This window comes from Lipophrys pholis, assembly GCF_963383615.2.
Source record: "Lipophrys pholis genome assembly, chromosome: 9".
NCBI classification, from domain to species: Eukaryota; Metazoa; Chordata; class Actinopteri; order Blenniiformes; family Blenniidae; genus Lipophrys; species Lipophrys pholis.
In genome coordinates, this window is record NC_137639.1 from 32,237,461 (window position 1) to 32,258,276 (window position 20,816).

Below are 20,816 nucleotides of genomic sequence, written 5' to 3' on the forward strand. Positions count from 1 at the left end.
TTCCTCAATGGAGGTACTAAGAAACCCGGCAGAGCAGCTGTTTCCAGACACTCCCAGACGGAGGAGGGTTCCATCACTCCGAGGTGTGTTGAGGCGGCTGTCCTTCAGCCGTCTTTATCTGCGGCGGGCTGTAATCTGATTACTGACGGAGGCCGGCCAGCCCACGCCGACTGGTTACATAAGAGCAGCTCCAGCTGGGAGGAGGCCGAGCGCTGAGGGAAAACAAAAACCAAGACCTTTACCCCAGCTCCTCCAAAGTTGCTTTTCTGCTGGTTTCTCTGCCGTGGCCTCGACTGCAGAGCAGCTCATTAAAGACGCAGCTGATCAGGGACGCTGTCGCCCCCCACAGGAAAACACAGGAACAGCAGCCTGTCAGACCATAGAGCGTTGGCTAATCCTTTGGCTAACCGACGATGGCACTGTGAATAACAAGCCTCTGCTGCACCGTCGGCCTGCGAGGGTGACGTCACGGCTCTAACGTCACAGCTCTAATCACGGCTCTAACGTCACGGCTCTAAGGTCACGGCTCTAACGTCACGGCTCTAACGTCACAGCTCTAATCACGGCTCTAACGTCACGGCTCTAAGGTCACGGCTCTAAGGTCACGGCTCTAACGTCACGGCTCTAAGGTCACGGCTCTAAGGTCACGGCTCTAAGGTCACGGCTCTGACGTCACGGCTCTAACGTCACGGCTCTAACGTCACGGCTCTAAGGTCACGGCTCTGACGTCACGGCTCTGACGTCACGGCTCTAACGTCACGGCTCTAAGGTCACGGCTCTAACGTCACGGCTCTAACGTCACAGCTCTAATCACGGCTCTAACGTCACGGCTCTAAGGTCACGGCTCTAAGGTCACGGCTCTAAGGTCACGGCTCTAACGTCACGGCTCTAAGGTCACGGCTCTGACGTCACGGCTCTAACGTCACGGCTCTAACGTCACGGCTCTAAGGTCACGGCTCTAACGTCACGGCTCTAAGGTCACGGCTCTGACGTCACGGCTCTGACGTCACGGCTCTAACGTCACGGCTCTAAGGTCACGGCTCTAACGTCACGGCTCTAACGTCACGGCTCTGACGTCACGGCTCTAACGTCACGGCTCTAACGTCACGGCTCTAATGTCACGGCCCTAAGGTCACGGCCCTAAGGTCACGGCCCTAACGTCACGGCTCTAACATCACGGCTCTAACTTCATGGCTCTAATGTCACGGCTCTAACGTCACGGCCCTAAGGTCACGGCTCTAACGTCACGGCTCTAACATCACGGCTCTAACATCACGGCTCTAACTTCATGGCTCTAATGTCACGGCTCTAACGTCACGGCTCTAACATCACGGCTCTAACTTCATGGCTCTAATGTCACGGCTCTAACGTCACGGCTCTAACGTCACGGCCCTAAGGTCACGGCCCTAAGGTCACGGCTCTACCGTCACGGCTCTAACGTCACGGCTCTAATGTCACGGCTCTACCGTCACGGCTCTAATTTCATGGCTCTACCGTCACGGCTCTAGCTTCACGGCTCTAAGGTCACTCCAGCTTCCTCCCAACGGCCACAGACTTTTTTTTTAGCAAAATATATTTATTGGGAAATATATCAATTGACAATGTTACAATTTATTTTTTTTTTTTTAGCTTTTTCAAACACACACACACACACACACACACACACACACACACACACACACACAAAGAAACAAAACAAAAAACAACAACAAACAATAATTAAACACAGATTAAACCCGTCCCACCCTGGCTCAAATGGAGATCAAACAAACTGTGCTTGACAAAAACAGCACTTAGTCTGGCAGGACCTGTAATTCGTAACAGGAGTGCCAAAGAGCAATAAACGGGCGGGGTGGTAAATCAATTCCATTATGGTGGACATTATGTGACAATAACTGGACCAGTAGTTATGCAGGCGTGGGCAAAAGAAAAACATATGACTCAAATGACACTGTGAGTTTGAGCAACGGTCGTATTTGTCCTCTACCTCTGGGATGATTTTAGACAACTTTAATTTTGAAAAATGAACCCTGTGTATCACCTTAAACTGGATAAGTGCCAGCCGTGCACAAGATGAGCCCGACCGACTCACCACCCCATCCCACCAACCTTCATCGATCTGAAGACCCATCTCCTCCTCCCATGCAGCCCTGGTTTTTGAGTTGGAGTGATCCCTGAGGTTCAGTATTTGGTTATACATTACTGAGATAACCCCTCTACTTGGCGTCTTAAATGTGAGTAGATCTTCCCATACCTGACGAGGGGGTACAGAGGGAAAAGCAGGAAAAGATTCAGAAATAAAATGTCTTACTTGGAAGTACTTAAACAGAGGTTATGCGGGCAAATCATATTGTGATGACAAATTGGCAAAACTATTGAAAGTACTACCTAAATACATATCAAGGAAACAATGTATACCTTTGTTACACCATGCTGAGAAAGCAGAATCCATATGTGAGGGGGGAAACAGGTGATTACTACACAATGGACCCAGAGGAGATGCCGTAGTACAACATTGATTTTCCAGTTTGCACCAAATTAAATGAAGACAATCATTCCAAAAAGGGATTTTATGAATGTGTGTTGCCCATTAATAAAACTCAAGTTTGGTAGGGCGAGTCCACCACTGAACCTGCATTGTTGAAATACTGATCTCCGGACCGTCGGAGACCCCGCACCCCAAATAAAAGAACCAAACAGTTTATCTAAAGTGTCAAAGAAATGTTTAGGTAAAAATAAAGGGATTGATTGGAACAGATAGAGAAATGTTGGTAGGATGTTCATTTTGAGAACATTAATCCTTCCAATCAAGGAGAGAGGCAGACTATTCCATTTCTGAAAATCAGATTTTACTTGGGCTATAAGTGGAGTAAAAATAGCCGGAAATAGATCAGAAAAAGTACAAATCACATGAATCCCAAGATACTTGGGAGCAGAGAGAGTGATCTTAAAAGACAAGTCAAGTTGTTGGAGTAGTGAAGCTGCTGCATTGACGGGGAAACAGACAAGACACCTTAAAGACAGGAGACAGGATCTGTTCCATACAGCAACACATCGTCAGCGTACAAAGATAAGCAGTATTCAACACCATTGCGAATAGCCACACCTCTTAGTGAAGTGGAGGACCTTACTGAGATGGCCAATGGTTCGATTGCTAAAGCAAAGAGCGATGGAGATAAAGGACAGCCCTGTCGTGTCCCACGGTCCAGAGCAAAATACTCAGAGCGGACATTGTTTAGATGAACACTGGCTTGTGGTGAAGTGTATAGTAGACTCACCCAACTGATAAAGTTTTGTCCAAATCCGCATTTCTCCAGTACTGCAAACGGGTATCCCCACTCGACTCTATCAATCTCAGGTGGACTGTCTGACTAGTTGCAGTAAATTATATTGAAATAGTGCAGGTATTAACAAAAATATGGCGTCCTTATATAAATCCTGTTTGCTCCTCAGAAATAATACAGGGCCAAACGTTCTCTAAACGAATGGGGATAGTTTTAGCCAGAATCTAAACATCAGCATTGAGTAAAGAGAGGGCTCTGGAAGAATTACTGAGGCTCGGGACAAAGTGGTAACGACTAGTTCTCCAAAGATTCATTTAACATTGACAAAGGTAAAGGTGACAATTGATCAATAAATTTCTTAATGAACTCAACCGGGAATCCATCAGGACATGGTGTCTTATTAGACTGTCAGGACCTGGGGTGTTAATAGACTGTGAGGACCTGGGGTGTTATTAGACTGTGAGGACCTGGGGTCTTATTAGACTGTCAGGACCTGAGGTCTTATTAGACTGTGAGGACCTGGGGTCTTATTAGACTGTCAGGACCTGGGGTCTTATTAGACTGTCAGGACCTGGGGTGTTATTAGACTGTGAGGACCTGGGGTCTTATTAGACTGTCAGGACCTGAGGTCTTATTAGACTGTCAGGACCTGGAGTCTTATTAGACTGTCAAGACATGGGGTGTTATTAGACTGTCAGGACCTGGGGTCTTATTAGACTGTCAGGACCTGGGGTCTTATTAGACTGTGAGGACCTGGGGTCTTATTAGACTGTCAGGACCTGGAGTCTCATTAGACTGTCAGGACCTGGGGTCTTATTAGACTGTCTGGGCCTGGGGTCTTATTAGACTGTCAGGACCTGGGGTCTTATTAGACTGTCTGGGCCTGGGGTCTTATTAGACTGTCAGGACCTGGGGTCTTATTAGACTGTCAAGACATGGGGTCTTATTAGACTGTGAGGACCTGGGGTCTTATTAGACTGTCAGGACCTGGGGTCTTATTAGACTGTCTGGGCCTGGGGTCTTATTAGACTGTCAGGACCTGGAGTCTCATTAGACTGTCAAGACATGGGGTCTTATTAGACTGTGAGGACCTGGGGTCTTATTAGACTGTCAGGACCTGGGGTCTTATTAGACTGTCTGGGCCTGGGGTCTTATTAGACTGTCAGGACCTGGGGTCTTATTAGACTGTGTGAGCGTTCACATGAAAGGGGCGGAGCTTGCAGCGTCTGACCAATCACACAGAGAAACCCTGCAGAGCAGTTTACAGATTACTGAAGGAGCAGTTAATCTCTGAGATTATGAAGAATTCCAACCCATCCAGCAGCTCAAAGCAACACTGCTGCTGCAGCCAGAACCAGAACCTTCCTGACTTGGTGAGATTAGAGCAGATTAATTGATCAGTGATATAAAGGAACAGCACTGTGATCACTCAGTTCCACTTTATTCCAGCAGAACGGTTCCAGGCAGAACTTCCTCACTGCTCTTCTTTTACTTTAGGTTCTCCATCACTGGTTCTGAGGCGGAGGTTCTCTTGTGTTTCCTGTTGGAATATTAATTCATCACCATGACGACAGGAGGAGTTCTGCTTCCATTAATTCATGGTTCTGCAGTTCTGTCAGGTGTGATCATGAACCTCCTTATTCCAGATAAACAGACCTGGAACAAGTCAAGAACCAGAACCAGAACCTCCTTCAGAGCCTCAGAGACCAGGATTTATTTTATTATGTCAGAAAGATTGTTCTAGATTAATCTATCATCTCCTCTCTGCTGCAGCTCAGAGCTGAACCTGCCCACCAATCACCATCCTTTAGGAAGGGGCGGGGCATTTCCCAAGAGATCTGATTGGTCAGGAGGCGGAGCTCTGATTGTTTACCCAGAACATAACCTGCTCCGGAGCAGGTTAGACTTTCAGCGTCAGTTACCAGGTGATTTATCCTGGTGAGAAGTGAGCGAGAGTCGTAGTACAGAAAACCTGAGTTAATCCTGAAGTTACCTAGATAAGAGAAAACCTGAGTTAATCCTGAAGTTACCTAGATAAGAGAAAACCTGAGTTAATCCTGAAGTTACCTAGATAAGAGAAAACCTGAGTTAATCCTGAAGTTACCTAGATAAGAGAAAACCTGAGTTAATCCTGAAGTTACCTAGATAAGAGAAAATCCAGAGTTAATCCTGAAGTTACCTAGATAAGAGAAAACCTGAGTTAATCCTGAAGTTACCTAGATAAGAGAAAATCCAGCGTTGTAGTGCAGGACTCTGGTCTGACTGTCCAGTCCTCACACAACAATCTACACACAAGTTTTCTGGAGGTTCAAGGCGGAGATCATGTGACACGTGTTCTCTGACAGGACGCTGCCGTTACTTCCAGAAGTGATGAAGAAGTAACTCCAGCCTGGACGGACTGAGGGAAGAGTAGGATTTACTGTACAAATACATTAAAACTTCATAAAGAGCTTTCAGGGAAAACAACGGTTGTTCCAGGAGGACAGTCCTGGAACTTCCTGTTTTAAATAAAGTTTCTCAGTGGTTTGAAGACCTAAACTGCTTGGATGGAAGAACCTCACCTGCTTTACCAAAACATTACTGTGAAGCCAAAAAGGCCTTCAAAATAAAAGAATTGCCCCCAGATGTGAACCTGTAGCACCTGCACCAACTGAGTAACCAGGACCAGGACCACACCGGGGACGGTCCTTCTGATTTCAATGTACTAGTAATAGTTTGTGTGTGAGGTGGGAGACAGTAACCCGACCTTTGACCTTAGAAGAAACAGTCAGAGCCTCAGAGGCTGAATTCTCCAGGTTCCTCCAGAACTCGGACAAACACTCAAATTCAGAACATCTATTCTTAGTTTGGTTCATGAGGCCAGGGTCCACACACACACACACACACACACACACACACACACACACACACACACACACACACACACACACACACACACACACACACACACACACACACACACACACACACACACACACACACACACACACACACACACACACACACACACACACACACACACACACCAGATTTAGCTCCACCTCCTGTTGGGTCTAAAAATAATCCTGTCATAATCCCAGTTTAAACGGAGACACGCTGCAGCGCCGGCGGCAGGAAGCGATCACGGTTCAGTCACAATCAGCCGGCGTCAGTCGAACCCTGAACCGAGTGTCACCACGCTCCGACAGATCCAGACCAGACCACACCAGCTGGACCAACCACAGAGGGGGTCCTCTCAGGGCCCCTCCAAGTTGAAGATGACTGTAGACCCATAAAGTGAGGCCACCAATGAGCACCCTGAACAGATGAAGCGGGCCGGGGCGGGGCGGGGCCGGGCCGGGCCGGGGCGTTGAGGGGAGATCATCATAGTGACCAACGGCCAAAACACTACCAACACTGGAAAACCTGGTGGTGGACCAGGTCTTCAGCGGGCCTGCTTCTGCCTGAGGTACTATGATCCAGGTCTGGATCCACCTCAGTCACATGTTGCCGAACCTGAAGACGAGGAGGAACCCAGAGAGAGAGGAAGGTTCCCTCATGACACTAGATCTGATGCCAGGCAGTGTGTTCTAACATGTAATAACATCAAAACCATGACGCCACAGGGCCGCCGCCGCCCCCGGGTCAGCAGCCCCGGTCTGGGCCCAGCAGCAGTCCTGCAGGATGCCTCCATCCCCCTTCATGAAGCCGACCGTCTGTCCAGCGAACAAAGAGTCCACAATACAGGAGGTGAATAATTGAAGGCGGAGCGTAACCCGAGCCCCCGCTACTCTTTGTGGATGTTTGCAGACGACCTGTTGCTTTCAGGATGACGCTGGGCTCACATGTCTGCTCCGGTAGGAAACTCTGGCAGCTTCTACTTTGAGCTCAGGAGCTGAAACAAACCCTCCAGGTCTGGTGGGACGGCCTGTCTCACTAAAGGGTCACCTGTTTAAAGAACCAGGGTCACTGAGCCACTTTAAAGAGGCTGGTTCAGTCAGAACCTCAGAGACTCTGGACCTGGCCCTCAAGGTTCAACCCTCCACCAAGTCCAGGTCTGGAAACACAGTTCTTCTCAAGTTTCATGACAACATTCTGAAAACAATGTCCGTTTCCACGGCAACAGCAGAAACAGTGAGAATGATTTTCCCTGTAGGAACAATAGTGGGTGCGCACACACACACACACACACACACACACACACACACACACACACACACACACACACAGACACAGACACAGACACAGACACAGACACAGACACAGACACAGACACAGACACAGACACAGACACACACACACACACACACACACACACACACACACACACACACACACACACACACACACACACACACACACACACACACACACACACACACACACACACACACACAGATGAATTGTCATTATAGTGACTGTCAAAATAAAACTACCAAGATGAATTGTCATTATAGTGACTGTCAAAATAAAAGTCCAGGAGAATAAGGACTGGGAGTCATGACACCACGGAGGAAACTTTATTCTGATTGGCTCTACTGAACATGTGCAGAAAAACTAGTTACTACGATGTGGTGACTAGGACCAGGACCAGGACCAGGACCAGGACACTGAGGGTCTTCAGAAAGACTGGCTACACGGTTCCACAGTTGCACCTCGGGAGCCTTTCCAGAGTTTCCAGTGACTCTGATGAACAGAAACCGGAGGTTTTGTGTTTTCATCTGAAAACGCTGCGTGTGAAGGCAGTTAGAGGAAGACGTTCACTTTAGAGAGTCCAAGACTGAAAGACGACTCTGAGCCGGCATGTACTGTGTGTGTGTGTGTGTGTTAAAGAATCTACAGTTATAAGTCCATTAAAACATCCATTTAGAGTCCAGGAGGACTTTGATGAGTCCAACAGTCTGTTTCACCAGGTGAGTTTCACCAGGTGAGTTAAAGAGAACCACCCAGGTGTAAAGGAAACAGCCCAGGAGAAAGAACCATTCTAAGAATCCAGGTGTGGCTGGAGGAGGAAACTGCCTCTGCAGTTATTAAAGTACTTTCTACTCTAAAGTACTTGGATCCAGACTGGAAACAAAACCTTCAGGTTGGACCAGGTCCATTTTCTCACCAGAGTCTGGTCTCTTGAATCCACAACAAACATCCTGGAGGGTCCAGGGACGTGGGTCTGTCTGGTTCTGGGTCTGTCTGGATCCAGGGACGTGGGTCTGTCTGGATCTGGGTCTGTCTGGATCCAGGGACGTGGGTCTGTCTGGATCTGGGTCCAGGGACGTGGGTCCAGGTCTGCTCCAGGAGTCAGTGTTGTGGAGGTGGTGAAAGGGTTAATCCATGTGAGCGAGTGTAAACACTGTCCTGTAAGCTGCTGCTGCTTTAAATGACGTTACGTCACAACGTAAATATAACCTGCTAATCTGGACCTGGACCTGGACCTGGTCCTGGACCTGGACCGGTAAAACAGACGTGCACGGCTGAAACAGCCCCAGCATGATGTGATCAGGTGTTGTATTGACAGGGTGATCAGTATTGATAGGGTGATCAGGTGTTGTATTGACAGGGTGATCAGTATTGATCGGGTGATCAGGTGTTGTATTGACAGGGTGATCAGTATTGATCGGGTGATCAGGTGTTGTATTGACAGGGTGATCAGTATTGATCGGGTGATCAGGTGTTGATAGTTTAAGATTACTGAACGACTCTTGTCAGCTAAACATCCAGAACAACATTCTTACATAAACGAGGCGAGCAGCTGAACCCGCTAAAGGAACGTGATTCTGCGGACGGTGGTCGATGTACAGTCGCAAGCAGCCGCAGCAGAGGGCAGAGTGGAGGAAGAGGGAGGAAGAGGGAGGAAGAGGGAGGAAGAGGGAGGTAGACTCAGGTAAACGGAGGTAAACGCAGCAGAATGTGAGCTTGTGTTCGCAGTGACCAGCAGCTAGCCAGCAGCTAGCCGTGGTAGCTTTACCTTCCCGCGGCCTCTCGGACTTCACATCGTCCCGGAGTTTTCCTGCGGCCTCCCCGCGGCTTCCAGTGGCTCCCAGCGGCGTCGTGCCCCGCGACCACCCTTCACAACTTCTTGGCTGGTTCAGGAACAAGTCGAGGACAGAATCCAGCCGGAGGAGCGACAAACTCAACCCTCCACTTACAACAACAACGTCAACCGACGGTCTGACCCGCCCCTCCCCCAACCGACAGCCAGCCAATCACAGCCACGGGCGGGCTTCACTGACGCGGCCGGCAGCCAATGGGCGCTCCGGATGGCTTTGATTGACATTCCTCAGTTGAGGACGACGTCAACCGAGTATAAAATACGCGTCCGCTGACTGGATGCAGTAGGAAGAGGAGGCGGGACCTTGCCCAAGCAGCCAATGGGCGCAAGCCCTGCGGGCTGAGTGAGAGGCGCGGGGGAGTGGGCACACAGCGGGGTGAGGTCATCCAGAATGACGTAACCCCTATGTCACCAAAGACTAAAATAAAGCAGTAGCACAAGTTCACCTGTCAAACAACTTTATTTAAACCAAAATCAGAAACAATCCAGAAGAAAACCTCAAGCAGAAACGACACCAGCCTAGTGACAGTGAAAAAACAAAGCTACACACTAATCATAAAAAAAATAGGAGTCGGCAAGTAGTGACAGACTCCTCCTCCTCCTCCTCCTCCTCCTCTCAACGCCGCCTCCTGTCAGGACTCCTGCTGCGCCTCCTCCCACCAGTCCTGCAACAACACACATGTTCATACTGATCACATGACTTGTATTCAGGCGTGGACTCAACAAGTCTCTATAAACACCAACAAGTCAAAACACTGGATAAGAAGACATGGCAGCACGTTACGCTGCGTATAATGTAAAGACTAAGGTCATTTATTATCATCCAAACCTGAATACTTTTTACATGTAACACTGACTGAAAGATGTCAGCGTGATGAATAATAAAGATGAAGTTATTTAGTTTACATGTTAGTTTGTAGAAATAACTGGTGTTGAGAGGAGTCCTGTAGTCTATAACACTTCTATAACACTTCTATAAGAATATACGTCCACCAAGCATGTCAGAAAATCATCTGTGTATATTTGTACGTCTGTTATAGGAAGATTACGTCAAAACTACAGCATGGATTTTGTCAAAATGTTCACCACAGACAGACATCAGGCAGGAAGAGTCCAGGACATTTAGGAGGTGATCCAGAAACCTTTTTCTATTCCTGAGTCCAGGTCCATCTTAGCTCGTTTGAGTTTGGTTTTTAGTTTCCATGCAGAGAAGAGATGAACTCTTTTAAAGTAAAAGTGTGAAATGTGGAGTTCCAGATTTTAAAAGGCCAACATGGTTCATTGTGCCCCTTGTGTTGCACAGGTAGAACATGAAATACCAGGATGACTGAAAGTGATGAACTGTGGAACTCTCCTGGTGAGTCTCTACCACGTCTTCTAGTGATTCCAACAAGCAGCGACCTGCCTGCTGCTCAATGTTTGATGGTTAAAGATAAGAAAAGAAGTTGAACTTGGCTATACGAGTATTTAGAGCAACACTGCCCCCCCCTCCCTCACCTCCTCTTGTTCTTGGGGGGGCCCCGGACAAAGCCCCAGTCCACGCTGATGGGCTGACCCATCATGTCCTGACCGTTCAGCCCTTCCATGGCGGCCTGAGCCTCTTTGTACGTCTCGTACTCCACCAGTGCGTAGCCCTGCAGGACGCCAAGGGGGGGGGGGGGGGGAGGGGGGGTTACTGCACATTCATTCTTCATCCACACACCTGATCTGACGTCTCACAGAAAGTACAAGTGGAGTTTGGTAGAAGAGGCTTTGTGCCATTGTTGTGAACTATACTGCCACCTTGTGGCTCAGAGGAGAAGACAGCTGCTTCCACTCACTTTAACCCTTCGTTACCTTAACGTGTCTTCTGACTTAGTTCTGCATGCTGGTTGGTCTTTACTGCAATGTTGTGACCAGGAAAGACATGGATCAGGCCCATGAGGAAGAGCACTCTCTCCTCACAGGAAGCTCACCTACACCCAGTCCCTGGTTCACCTACACCCAGTCCCTGGTTCACCTTGAGGCTCACCATCACCCAGTCCCTGGTTCACCTAAACCCAGTCCCTGGTTCACCTTGAGGCTCACCATCACCCAGTCCCTGGTTCACCTACACCCAGTCCCTGGTTCACCTTGAGGTATCCGGTCCTGCGGTCCAGATTGAGATGCAGGTTCTTGATTTCTCCGAACTCAGAGAACTTGTCGTGGATGTCTTCCTCCGTGGCCTCTTCGTGCACGCCCGTCACAAACAGGATCCAGCCCTCCACGGCTGCAGAGCACAGCAAAACACTGGGCGTTAACGTGACGGAGGTAATGCTGGAGCATAGCACCGGGCGTTAACGTGACGGAGGTAATGCTGGAGCACAGCACCGGGCGTTAACGTGACGGAGGTAATGCTGGAGCACAGCACCGGGCGTTAACGTGACGGAGGCAATGCTGGAGCACAGCACCGGGCGTTAACGTGACGGAGGCAATGCTGGAGCAAAACACCGGGAGTTAACGTGACGGAGGTAATGCTGGAGCACAGCACCGGGCGTTAACGTGACGGAGGCAATGCTGGAGCAAAACACCGGGAGTTAACGTGACGGAGGTAATGCTGGAGCAAAACACCGGGCGTTAATGTGACGGAGGTAATGCATGAGCACAGCACCGGGTGTTAACGTGACAGAGGCAATGCTGGAGCACAACACCGGGCGTTAATGTGACGGAGGCAATGCTGGAGCAAAACACCGGGAGTTAACGTGACGGAGGCAATGCTGGAGCACAGCACCGGGCGTTAACGTGACGGAGGCAATGCTGGAGCACAACACCGGGAGTTAACGTGACGGAGGTAATGCTGGAGCACAGCACCGGGCGTTAACGTGACGGAGGCAATGCTGGAGCAAAACACCGGGAGTTAACGTGACGGAGGTAATGCTGGAGCAAAACACCGGGCGTTAATGTGACGGAGGTAATGCATGAGCACAGCACCGGGTGTTAACGTGACAGAGGCAATGCTGGAGCACAACACCGGGCGTTAATGTGACGGAGGCAATGCTGGAGCAAAACACCGGGAGTTAACGTGACGGAGGCAATGCTGGAGCACAGCACCGGGCGTTAACGTGACGGAGGCAATGCTGGAGCACAGCACCGGGCGTTAACGTGACGGAGGCAATGCTGGAGCACAACACCGGGAGTTAACGTGACGGAGGTAATGCTGGAGCAAAACACTGGGAGTTAACGTGACGGAGGCAATGCTGGAGCAAAACACCGGGAGTTAACGTGACGGAGGTAATGCTGGAGCACAGCACCGGGCGTTAACGTGACGGAGGCAATGCTGGAGCAAAACACTGGGAGTTAACGTGACGGAGGCAATGCTGGAGCAAAACACCGGGAGTTAACGTGACGGAGGTAATGCTGGAGCACAGCACCGGGCGTTAACGTGACGGAGGCAATGCTGGAGCAAAACACCGGGAGTTAACGTGACGGAGGTAATGCTGGAGCAAAACACCGGGCGTTAATGTGACGGAGGTAATGCATGAGCACAGCACCGGGTGTTAACGTGACAGAGGCAATGCTGGAGCACAACACCGGGCGTTAATGTGACGGAGGCAATGCTGGAGCAAAACACCGGGAGTTAACGTGACGGAGGCAATGCTGGAGCACAGCACCGGGCGTTAACGTGACGGAGGTAATGCTGGAGCAAAACACCGGGCGTTAACGTGACGGAGGCAATGGTGGAGCACAACACCGGGCGTTAACGTGACGGAGGCAATGGTGGAGCACAACACCGGGCGTTAACGTGACAGAGGCAATGGTGGAGCACAACACCGGGCGTTAACGTGACGGAGGCAATGCTGGAGCACAGCACCGGGCGTTAACGTGACGGAGGCAATGCTGGAGCACAACACCGGGCGTTAACGTGACGGAGGTAATGCTGGAGCAAAACACCGGGAGTTAACGTGACGGAGGTAATGCTGGAGCAAAACACCGGGCGTTAATGTGACGGAGGTAATGCATGAGCACAGCACCGGGTGTTAACGTGACAGAGGCAATGCTGGAGCACAACACCGGGCGTTAATGTGACGGAGGCAATGGTGGAGCAAAACACCGGGAGTTAACGTGACGGAGGCAATGCTGGAGCACAGCACCGGGCGTTAACGTGACGGGGGCAATGCTGGAGCACAGCACCGGGCGTTAACGTGACGGAGGCAATGCTGGAGCACAACACCGGGAGTTAACGTGACGGAGGTAATGCTGGAGCAAAACACTGGGAGTTAACGTGACGGAGGCAATGCTGGAGCAAAACACCGGGAGTTAACGTGACGGAGGTAATGCTGGAGCACAGCACCGGGCGTTAACGTGACGGAGGCAATGCTGGAGCAAAACACTGGGAGTTAACGTGACGGAGGCAATGCTGGAGCAAAACACCGGGAGTTAACGTGACGGAGGTAATGCTGGAGCACAGCACCGGGCGTTAACGTGACGGAGGCAATGCTGGAGCAAAACACTGGGAGTTAACGTGACGGAGGCAATGCTGGAGCAAAACACCGGGAGTTAACGTGACGGAGGTAATGCTGGAGCACAGCACCGGGCGTTAACGTGACGGAGGCAATGCTGGAGCAAAACACCGGGAGTTAACGTGACGGAGGTAATGCTGGAGCAAAACACCGGGCGTTAATGTGACGGAGGTAATGCATGAGCACAGCACCGGGTGTTAACGTGACAGAGGCAATGCTGGAGCACAACACCGGGCGTTAATGTGACGGAGGCAATGCTGGAGCAAAACACCGGGAGTTAACGTGACGGAGGCAATGCTGGAGCACAGCACCGGGCGTTAACGTGACGGAGGTAATGCTGGAGCAAAACACCGGGCGTTAACGTGACGGAGGCAATGGTGGAGCACAACACCGGGCGTTAACGTGACGGAGGCAATGGTGGAGCACAACACCGGGCGTTAACGTGACGGAGGTAATGCTGGAGCACAACACCGGGCGTTAATGTGACGGAGGCAATGCTGGAGCAAAACACCGGGCGTTAACGTGACGGAGGCAATGGTGGAGCACAACACCGGGCGTTAACGTGACGGAGGCAATGGTGGAGCACAACACCGGGCGTTAACGTGACAGAGGCAATGGTGGAGCACAACACCGGGCGTTAACGTGACGGAGGCAATGCTGGAGCACAACACCGGGCATTGGTTGTGTAGCGACGCTACGTTGGAAAGCTAACCAGCTAGCACACACTGGATGCTAGCGTCAAGCAGGATCCTGTTCCTCCATGTTTCAAGTTAAAATATTGTTTTTGCATATTAGTTTCAGAAAACGTTCAAGTTTGCACGGTAACTTATTGAAAGCGTTGTAGTTTTTAAGTTGGGCCACTAGCTGGTGCTGTTGGTTTTTGGAATGAAAGCACACACACACTGAGGTTAAGACTGCTGGAGGGCCTCTACTGCACGGAGCTGCTTTCCTTTCTCCGTCACCATGTTTCACTATGACATTACAATCCCATCATCGCTCAGTGAGAAGAATATTAACTGTTCGTACATCTCTGAGGGCCCGGCTCGTCACCATCCTGCTCCACCGTGTCGTAGTTTTCTTTGGTCCTGGATCTGGCGCCCTCTTCTGGAAGACCGAGAACACAAGACAAACTCAAACCAAAGGACGGGACTCCAGAAACGAGATGACATGAAGGAACAACTCCCTCACCTGAGCCGAAGCCTCGTCCTTTCCTCTTCTTGGCTTTCTCCTTCAGCTTGTGGATGCTCTCTGGAGGGGGGAGGGGGGAGGGGAGAGGGGGGGCATGTTGGTTTGAACTTCAAACGTTATAACAAATAACTTCTAAGAAGAAACAAGCCATAGATCTAGAACCATTCAGAACTCTGCTCCTCTGGAGGACACAATGCTCAGCTTCACGTCATCATACCTACATAGACAATAATCAATAAACCTTAAACTACAATATTTAAAACTAATCATGGATCAATTCATAAGACAAAAATAGTTCAATGTTACATCTTTAAAATGTGAACTATATTAAGATAAAGCTTCACACATAGGAAATGATTTATATAAATGCAAATATGAAATCACACACACACACACACACACACACACACACACACACACACACACACACACACACACACACACACACACACACAGCCTCTGCTGTTGTTGAAATCTTTATTTTAGTAAATTGGGCAGCTCTATCGACGGAGTTTTGCGGAACGGATCCATAATTTGCGCAGCGCAGTCGGTAGAGAGCGCAAATCGCCCAAAAGCGCGTTACATGAGCATTAATATCAACATTAACATTAGCATTAGCTGCCGGAGGATTAGCATGCTAACAGGCGCGAACTGAAGAAGCTGCTGCTGCAGTTCCGTAAATGTCAGCCTCAAGCTGGCCAACCAAAACGTGTCTGATGTCTTCTTACGTCGAAAAAGTCCAAGTATTTTCCTGAAGAGTCCGTAACGTGACGAACTTTAAAGAATCTATTGAATGGCGCTGCTGTTAGCTGTTAGCTGTTAGCCTGCTTCAGGCCTGCACCACGCAGTGAAGCCTCGGTCTGGAGTTTTTACACCTCAGGTTTCTAACATTACAGGCCCGCAGGATCCAGGCAGCGACTGCTCCACAGGGTACAGACGGTGTTCGGTCGGTGTTCATACCGTCGCCATCCTCATCCATAGGAAAGTCCTCTCCTCCCGCTTCGTGAAGGTCCAGCACGTCCGCCATGATGCTTCTGTGTCTGGATGAACACGGAAACTGCGTCACAAGAAGCGCGCGCAGCGGTAATACGCAGTTTGCGTAAACAGAAAGTCTCCAAGGCTGGTTGAAATGCACACAATTATTATTATTATTATTATTATTATTATTATTATTATTATTATTATTATTATTATTATTATTATCATTATTATTATTATTATTATTAAGGGAAATATTGACAATCAAGAATTTAACAACGACAATATAATAGAACAACCGGACCCTTGAACTCCACCAGATTTTTGTTACCCCTGGAGGTAGACAGTTTATTGTTTAACACCTCCACAGTCACTTCAGTCACTTTCTATTAGTCTTCAGTGGTTTCTAATCCAGACCATATCGTGATGTCTGGACGTGTTTGCGATGTGCTTTCTCTCCATTCTTTTTTCTACAGGGCCTCTGTGGATCACCTGCCCTGCCTTCACCAGACTTTCACCAAATATTATTTTGTCTTACATTCATTTGAAATATAAAAGTGATTCGCCTACTGAAATGTTCAGCTTTGTTCAACATTCAGAATTCTTGAACAATTTTCTCTCATTGACTTTGAGAACATTTATTGATCAGTTTAAGCTCCTCTGTGTTTTTCTCAGATCACCAAACCTCTGCTGAGGAACGTTTTACCTCAGTTTTCATCAGCTTTCATGTGGTTTCATGAGAAGGGTTTTCATTCCCACCACTAGGTGGCAGTGTGAGCAAACTATTGGTATTTGTGTTTCCTTCTGTTGGGTAGTTTCCTTGTTTGGTGAGAAATGAAGCTCCATGGTGAATCTGGCTCACCTCCTTTTTAACTGGAACCATTTCTCTGGTTTTATCGTTCCTGCGGGTTTTTCACAGATAAACACACTGATTGAATCTCCATTGGCTTGTAATGATTAGTAATCAATACTAGATAAGATCACATCTCTCCAGTAACAGACACAGGCCTTTAAGGTTGCTGTTACTAAAAAGTCCAGTATTGATCAAGGTGTTTGAACATGTTCTAGGTCAATGTCCAACCTTCTCTTTTGTTCTACAGTCCTTGTTCTGACTGGTTCTGCAGGTTCGTCCTCCTCTGAGTCTGGTTCTGCTGGTTTCTCCTCCCTTGAGTCTGGTTCTGCTGGTTTCTCCTCCCTTGAGTCTGGTTCTGCAGGTTCCTCCTCCTCTGAGTCTGGTTCTGCAGGTTTGTCCTCCGAGTCTGGTTCTGCAGGTTCCTCCTCCTCTGGGTCTGGTTCTGCAGGTTTGTCCTCTGAGTCTGGTTCTGCAGGTTCCTCCTCCTCTGAGTCTGGTTCTGCTGGTTTCTCCTCCCTTGAGTCTGGTTCTGCAGGTTTCTCATCCCTTGAGTCTGGTTCTGCAGGTTTCTCCTCCTCTGAGTCTGGTTCTGCAGGATTCTCCTCCTCTGGGTCTGGTTCTGCAGGTTTCTCTTCTGGGTCTGCAGGTTTCTCCTCCTCTGGGTCTGGTTCTGCATGTTTCTCTTCTGGGTCTGCAGGTTTCTCCTCCTCTGGGTCTGGTTCTGCAGGTTTCTCTTCTGGGTCTGCAGGTTTCTCCTCCTCTGGGTCTGGTTCTGCAGGTTTCTCCTCCTCTGAGTGTGGTTCTGCAGGTTTCTCCTCCTCTGGGTCTGGTTCTGCAGGTTTCTCCTCCCTTGAGTCTGGCTCTACAGGTCTGCAGGTTAGTGGTTGAGTCAAGAATGTTTGGTTCAGTCATTACCACAGTAGTACCACAGTAGTACCACAGTAGTACCACAGTAGTACCACAGTAGTAACACAGTAGTACCACAGTAGTACCACAGTAGTACCACAGTAGTAACACAGTAGTACCACAGTAGTAACACAGTAGTACCACAGTAGTACCACAGTAGTACCACTGTAGTACCACAGTAGTAACACAGTAACCCTAACCTGGAGGCGTGGCTTCACAGCAGCTGGAGGCGTGGCTCCACATCAGCTGGAGGCGTGGCTTCATATCAGCTGGAGGCGTGGCTCCACATCAGCTGGAGGCGTGGCTTCACATCAGCTGGAGGCGTGGCTTCACATCAGCTGGAGGCGTGGCTTCACATCAGCTGGAGGCGTGGCTTCATATCCGCGGCTCTGCAGCAGAGCACTGCCGTCACTCATCCTACAACCCGCTGCTGCCGACTGTATAATCATATTATTTAGTATCTTAACTCCAACAACACCGACGCAACTCATTATTGACTGGATTTGTTAGGGGGAGTGAATGTTCACCCTCTTTAACTAACAGGAGACTCTTATTTTGAAGTTGTGGGCCACTGCTCTGTGGAGAGACTGGAGACCTTCGACCCGTCCAACAATCCTCTCAAACCGTGAAACAGCTGGAAGCTCTTCTAGTTTACAATCAATTTAAAGCCAAAGTAGAAACAGCATCAGGTTTTCACAATAAAATGTTGGTTAGTTATTTGGCTACAGCACATATTGTTTTCTTCATTCTGTCTCTTCTCCTCTTTCACCAAATGTTCTTCAACAAAGGACTTAATGTTAATAATCACGGAAAACAACTGATTGAATAGAAATCAAATGTTTGAACATGAAACCCAAATGAATTGAATAACTTCTGTCTTTATTGGAACATTCAGGAACGTTTTACTCTAAATATCCACATTTGTCCGTTTTTCTGTTAATAAAGTTTTTATTTTACAGGTTTTAAATCTGAGGTGGAACTAAATGACTGATCCAGAACCTAAACTTCAGGTTTTCTCTTAATCTGCTAAAAACACACATGCATGTTTAATAAAGATTAGAAAGCTGTGGGTTTTCCAGAGCGACTCGCCGCTCTGGAAAACCTGGTTTAGGTCACAAAGAGGAAAAAACACAAACCAGCAGAAATAAAGTGTGTGACATCACAGGACGCATGGGGGGACACAGCAGACAGCCAATCACAACACAGAGACACCGAGACACGCAATAAACACCACCGCCACCAGGTGGCGCCGATCCCACGGTCACCAGTGAAACACATCAGGACGGGAACAGCTATCAGACACAGCAGGAGGACTCAGGGAACCACAGACGGTGGTCACACTGCGATGGTTTCAAGTGAAAATTAAAAACCTACGTAATGTTTCTTGTCTGTTTCCGTGGCGACGGAGCTCCGACTCAAACAGAACTTGAGAATGTGTCCAGGGGAACCTGCCGGAGCGTCACGGCCGGGAGGCGGGCCGGGAGACGGGCCGGGAGGCGGGCCGCGAGGCGGGCCGGGAGACGGGCCGGGAGACGGGCCGGGAGACGGGCCGGGAGGCGGGCCGGGAGACGGGCCGGGAGGCGGGCCGGGAGACGGGCCGGGAGACGGGCCGGGAGGCGGGCCGCGAGGCGGGCCGGGAGACGGGCCGGGAGACGGGCCGGGAGACGGGCCGGGAGACGGGCCGGGAGACGGGCCGGGATGCGGGCCGGGAGGCGGGCCGCGAGGCGGGCCGGGAGACGGGCCGGGAGACGGGCCGGGAGACGGGCCGGGAGGCGGGCCGGGAGACGGGCCGGGAGGCGGGCCGGGAGGCGGGCCGGGAGACGGGCCGGGAGGCGGGCCGGGAGGCGGGCCGGGAGACGGGCCGGGAGACGGGCCGGGAGGCGGGCCGGGAGGCGGGCCGGGAGGCGGGCCGGAAGGCGGGCCGCGAGGCGGGCCGGGAGGCGGGCCGGGAGACGGGCCGGGAGACGGGCCGGGAGGCGGGCCGGGAGACGGGCCGGGAGACGGGCCGGGAGGCGGGCCGGGAGACGGGCCGCCGTTTCACAAGGTTTTCATACAAACGTGAAACTTCTCTGACACTAAATCAGTAGAAACGCTGTCCTGGAGACGGAGCCTCACACCAGAGATAAAACGTTACCATGACAACCAATAAACAATGACTGGAAAAGTCTATAAAATTAATAACAATGAATATAAAGATAATAAGGTGCAAATCTGCTCAAAATCGAAATGTTATGAATGGTCAAGGTGATTACAACCAATTTATTATTATTATTATTATTATTATTATTATTATTATTATTATTATTATTATTATTATAGAATCAAATCAACAAATAGCCTCAAAACTTCAGTTTAATCTAAGACCAAATTAAAAATATAAAGAAATTATGCAAATCGGACAATTTATTTATATAATAAATCTATTTGAATGAATCGATGAAATATAAAGAATAACATTTTGTTAAACACTTTTAACAGTCATTAATTGGCCAATAAACAAATAAATAGATAAACAAACAAACAAATAAATAAATACAAATGATAAAATAAAAAAATATATTGCAAAAGTATCAATCAAATCAAATCAATTAGAAATGACGAAGGATTTATTAAAATTAAATAAATTCAATCAAATAGAATATTGAAATAAATCATGAAAAAAGTCAAATAAACAAAAAAAGATAAGGATTAGGTTTTTGTTTAGGTTTAGGGTTCGGTTTAGGATTAGGGTTAGGTTTAGGGTTCGGTTTAGGATTAGGGTTAGGTTTAGGATTAGGGTTAGGTTTAGGATTAGGGTTAGGGTTAGGTTTAGGATTAGGGTTAGGTTTAGGATTAGGATTAGGGTTAGGTTTAGGATTAGGGTTAGGGTTAGGGTTAGGTTTAGGATTAGGATTAGGGTTAGGATTAGGATTAGGATTAGGGTTAGGATTAGGATTAGGATTAGGTTTAGGTTTAGGATTAGGGTTAGGTTTAGGATTAGGATTAGGGTTAGGTTTAGGATTAGGGTTAGGATTAGGATTAGGATTAGGATTAGTGCTGTGTCGGGGGTGTTGTCTCAGAGCAGTGAGGGAGACCATGACTTGTTGTCAGATTAACACAAAACA

The 20,816-nt window shown here is 49.0% G+C and overlaps 2 protein-coding genes across 2 annotated transcripts in view; both read right to left on the bottom strand.

The window, feature by feature from the left end:
- The window catches only part of otud7b (OTU deubiquitinase 7B), a 34,915-nt gene extending 25,583 nt beyond the window's left edge, over positions 1–9,332 (bottom strand). Inside the window, exon 1 of the mRNA XM_080471788.1 lies at positions 9,226–9,332. The gene's annotated coding sequence lies outside the window, so the exon portion shown is untranslated. The remainder of the gene's footprint in view (positions 1–9,225) is intronic.
- A 413-nt stretch (positions 9,333–9,745) lies between these two features.
- Positions 9,746–16,033, bottom strand: rbm8a (RNA binding motif protein 8A). Its single transcript, XM_080471874.1, has 6 exons — positions 15,936–16,033; positions 14,976–15,035; positions 14,814–14,891; positions 11,421–11,557; positions 10,807–10,943; positions 9,746–9,974 (listed from the first exon to the last, which is right to left on the bottom strand). The coding sequence occupies exons 1-6, from the start codon at positions 16,000–16,002 to the stop codon at positions 9,926–9,928; spliced, it is 528 nt and encodes a 175-aa protein (XP_080328000.1). The 5' UTR covers positions 16,003–16,033; the 3' UTR covers positions 9,746–9,925.
- Positions 16,034–20,816: the final 4,783 nt, after the last annotated feature.

Bases quoted from the DNA above. Each gene is read 5' to 3' on its own strand.
- rbm8a (XM_080471874.1), bottom strand. From the start codon at position 16,002: ATGGCGGACGTGCTGGACCTTCACGAAGCGGGAGGAGAGGACTTTCCT. The intron at 14,892-14,975 runs GTGAGGGAGTTG...TCGGTCTTCCAG, and splicing joins AGGACGAGGCTTCGGCTCAG to AAGAGGGCGCCAGATCCAGG. The intron at 9,975-10,806 runs GTGAGGGAGGGG...GTGTTGTTGCAG, and splicing joins CCCCCCAAGAACAAGAGGAG to GACTGGTGGGAGGAGGCGCA.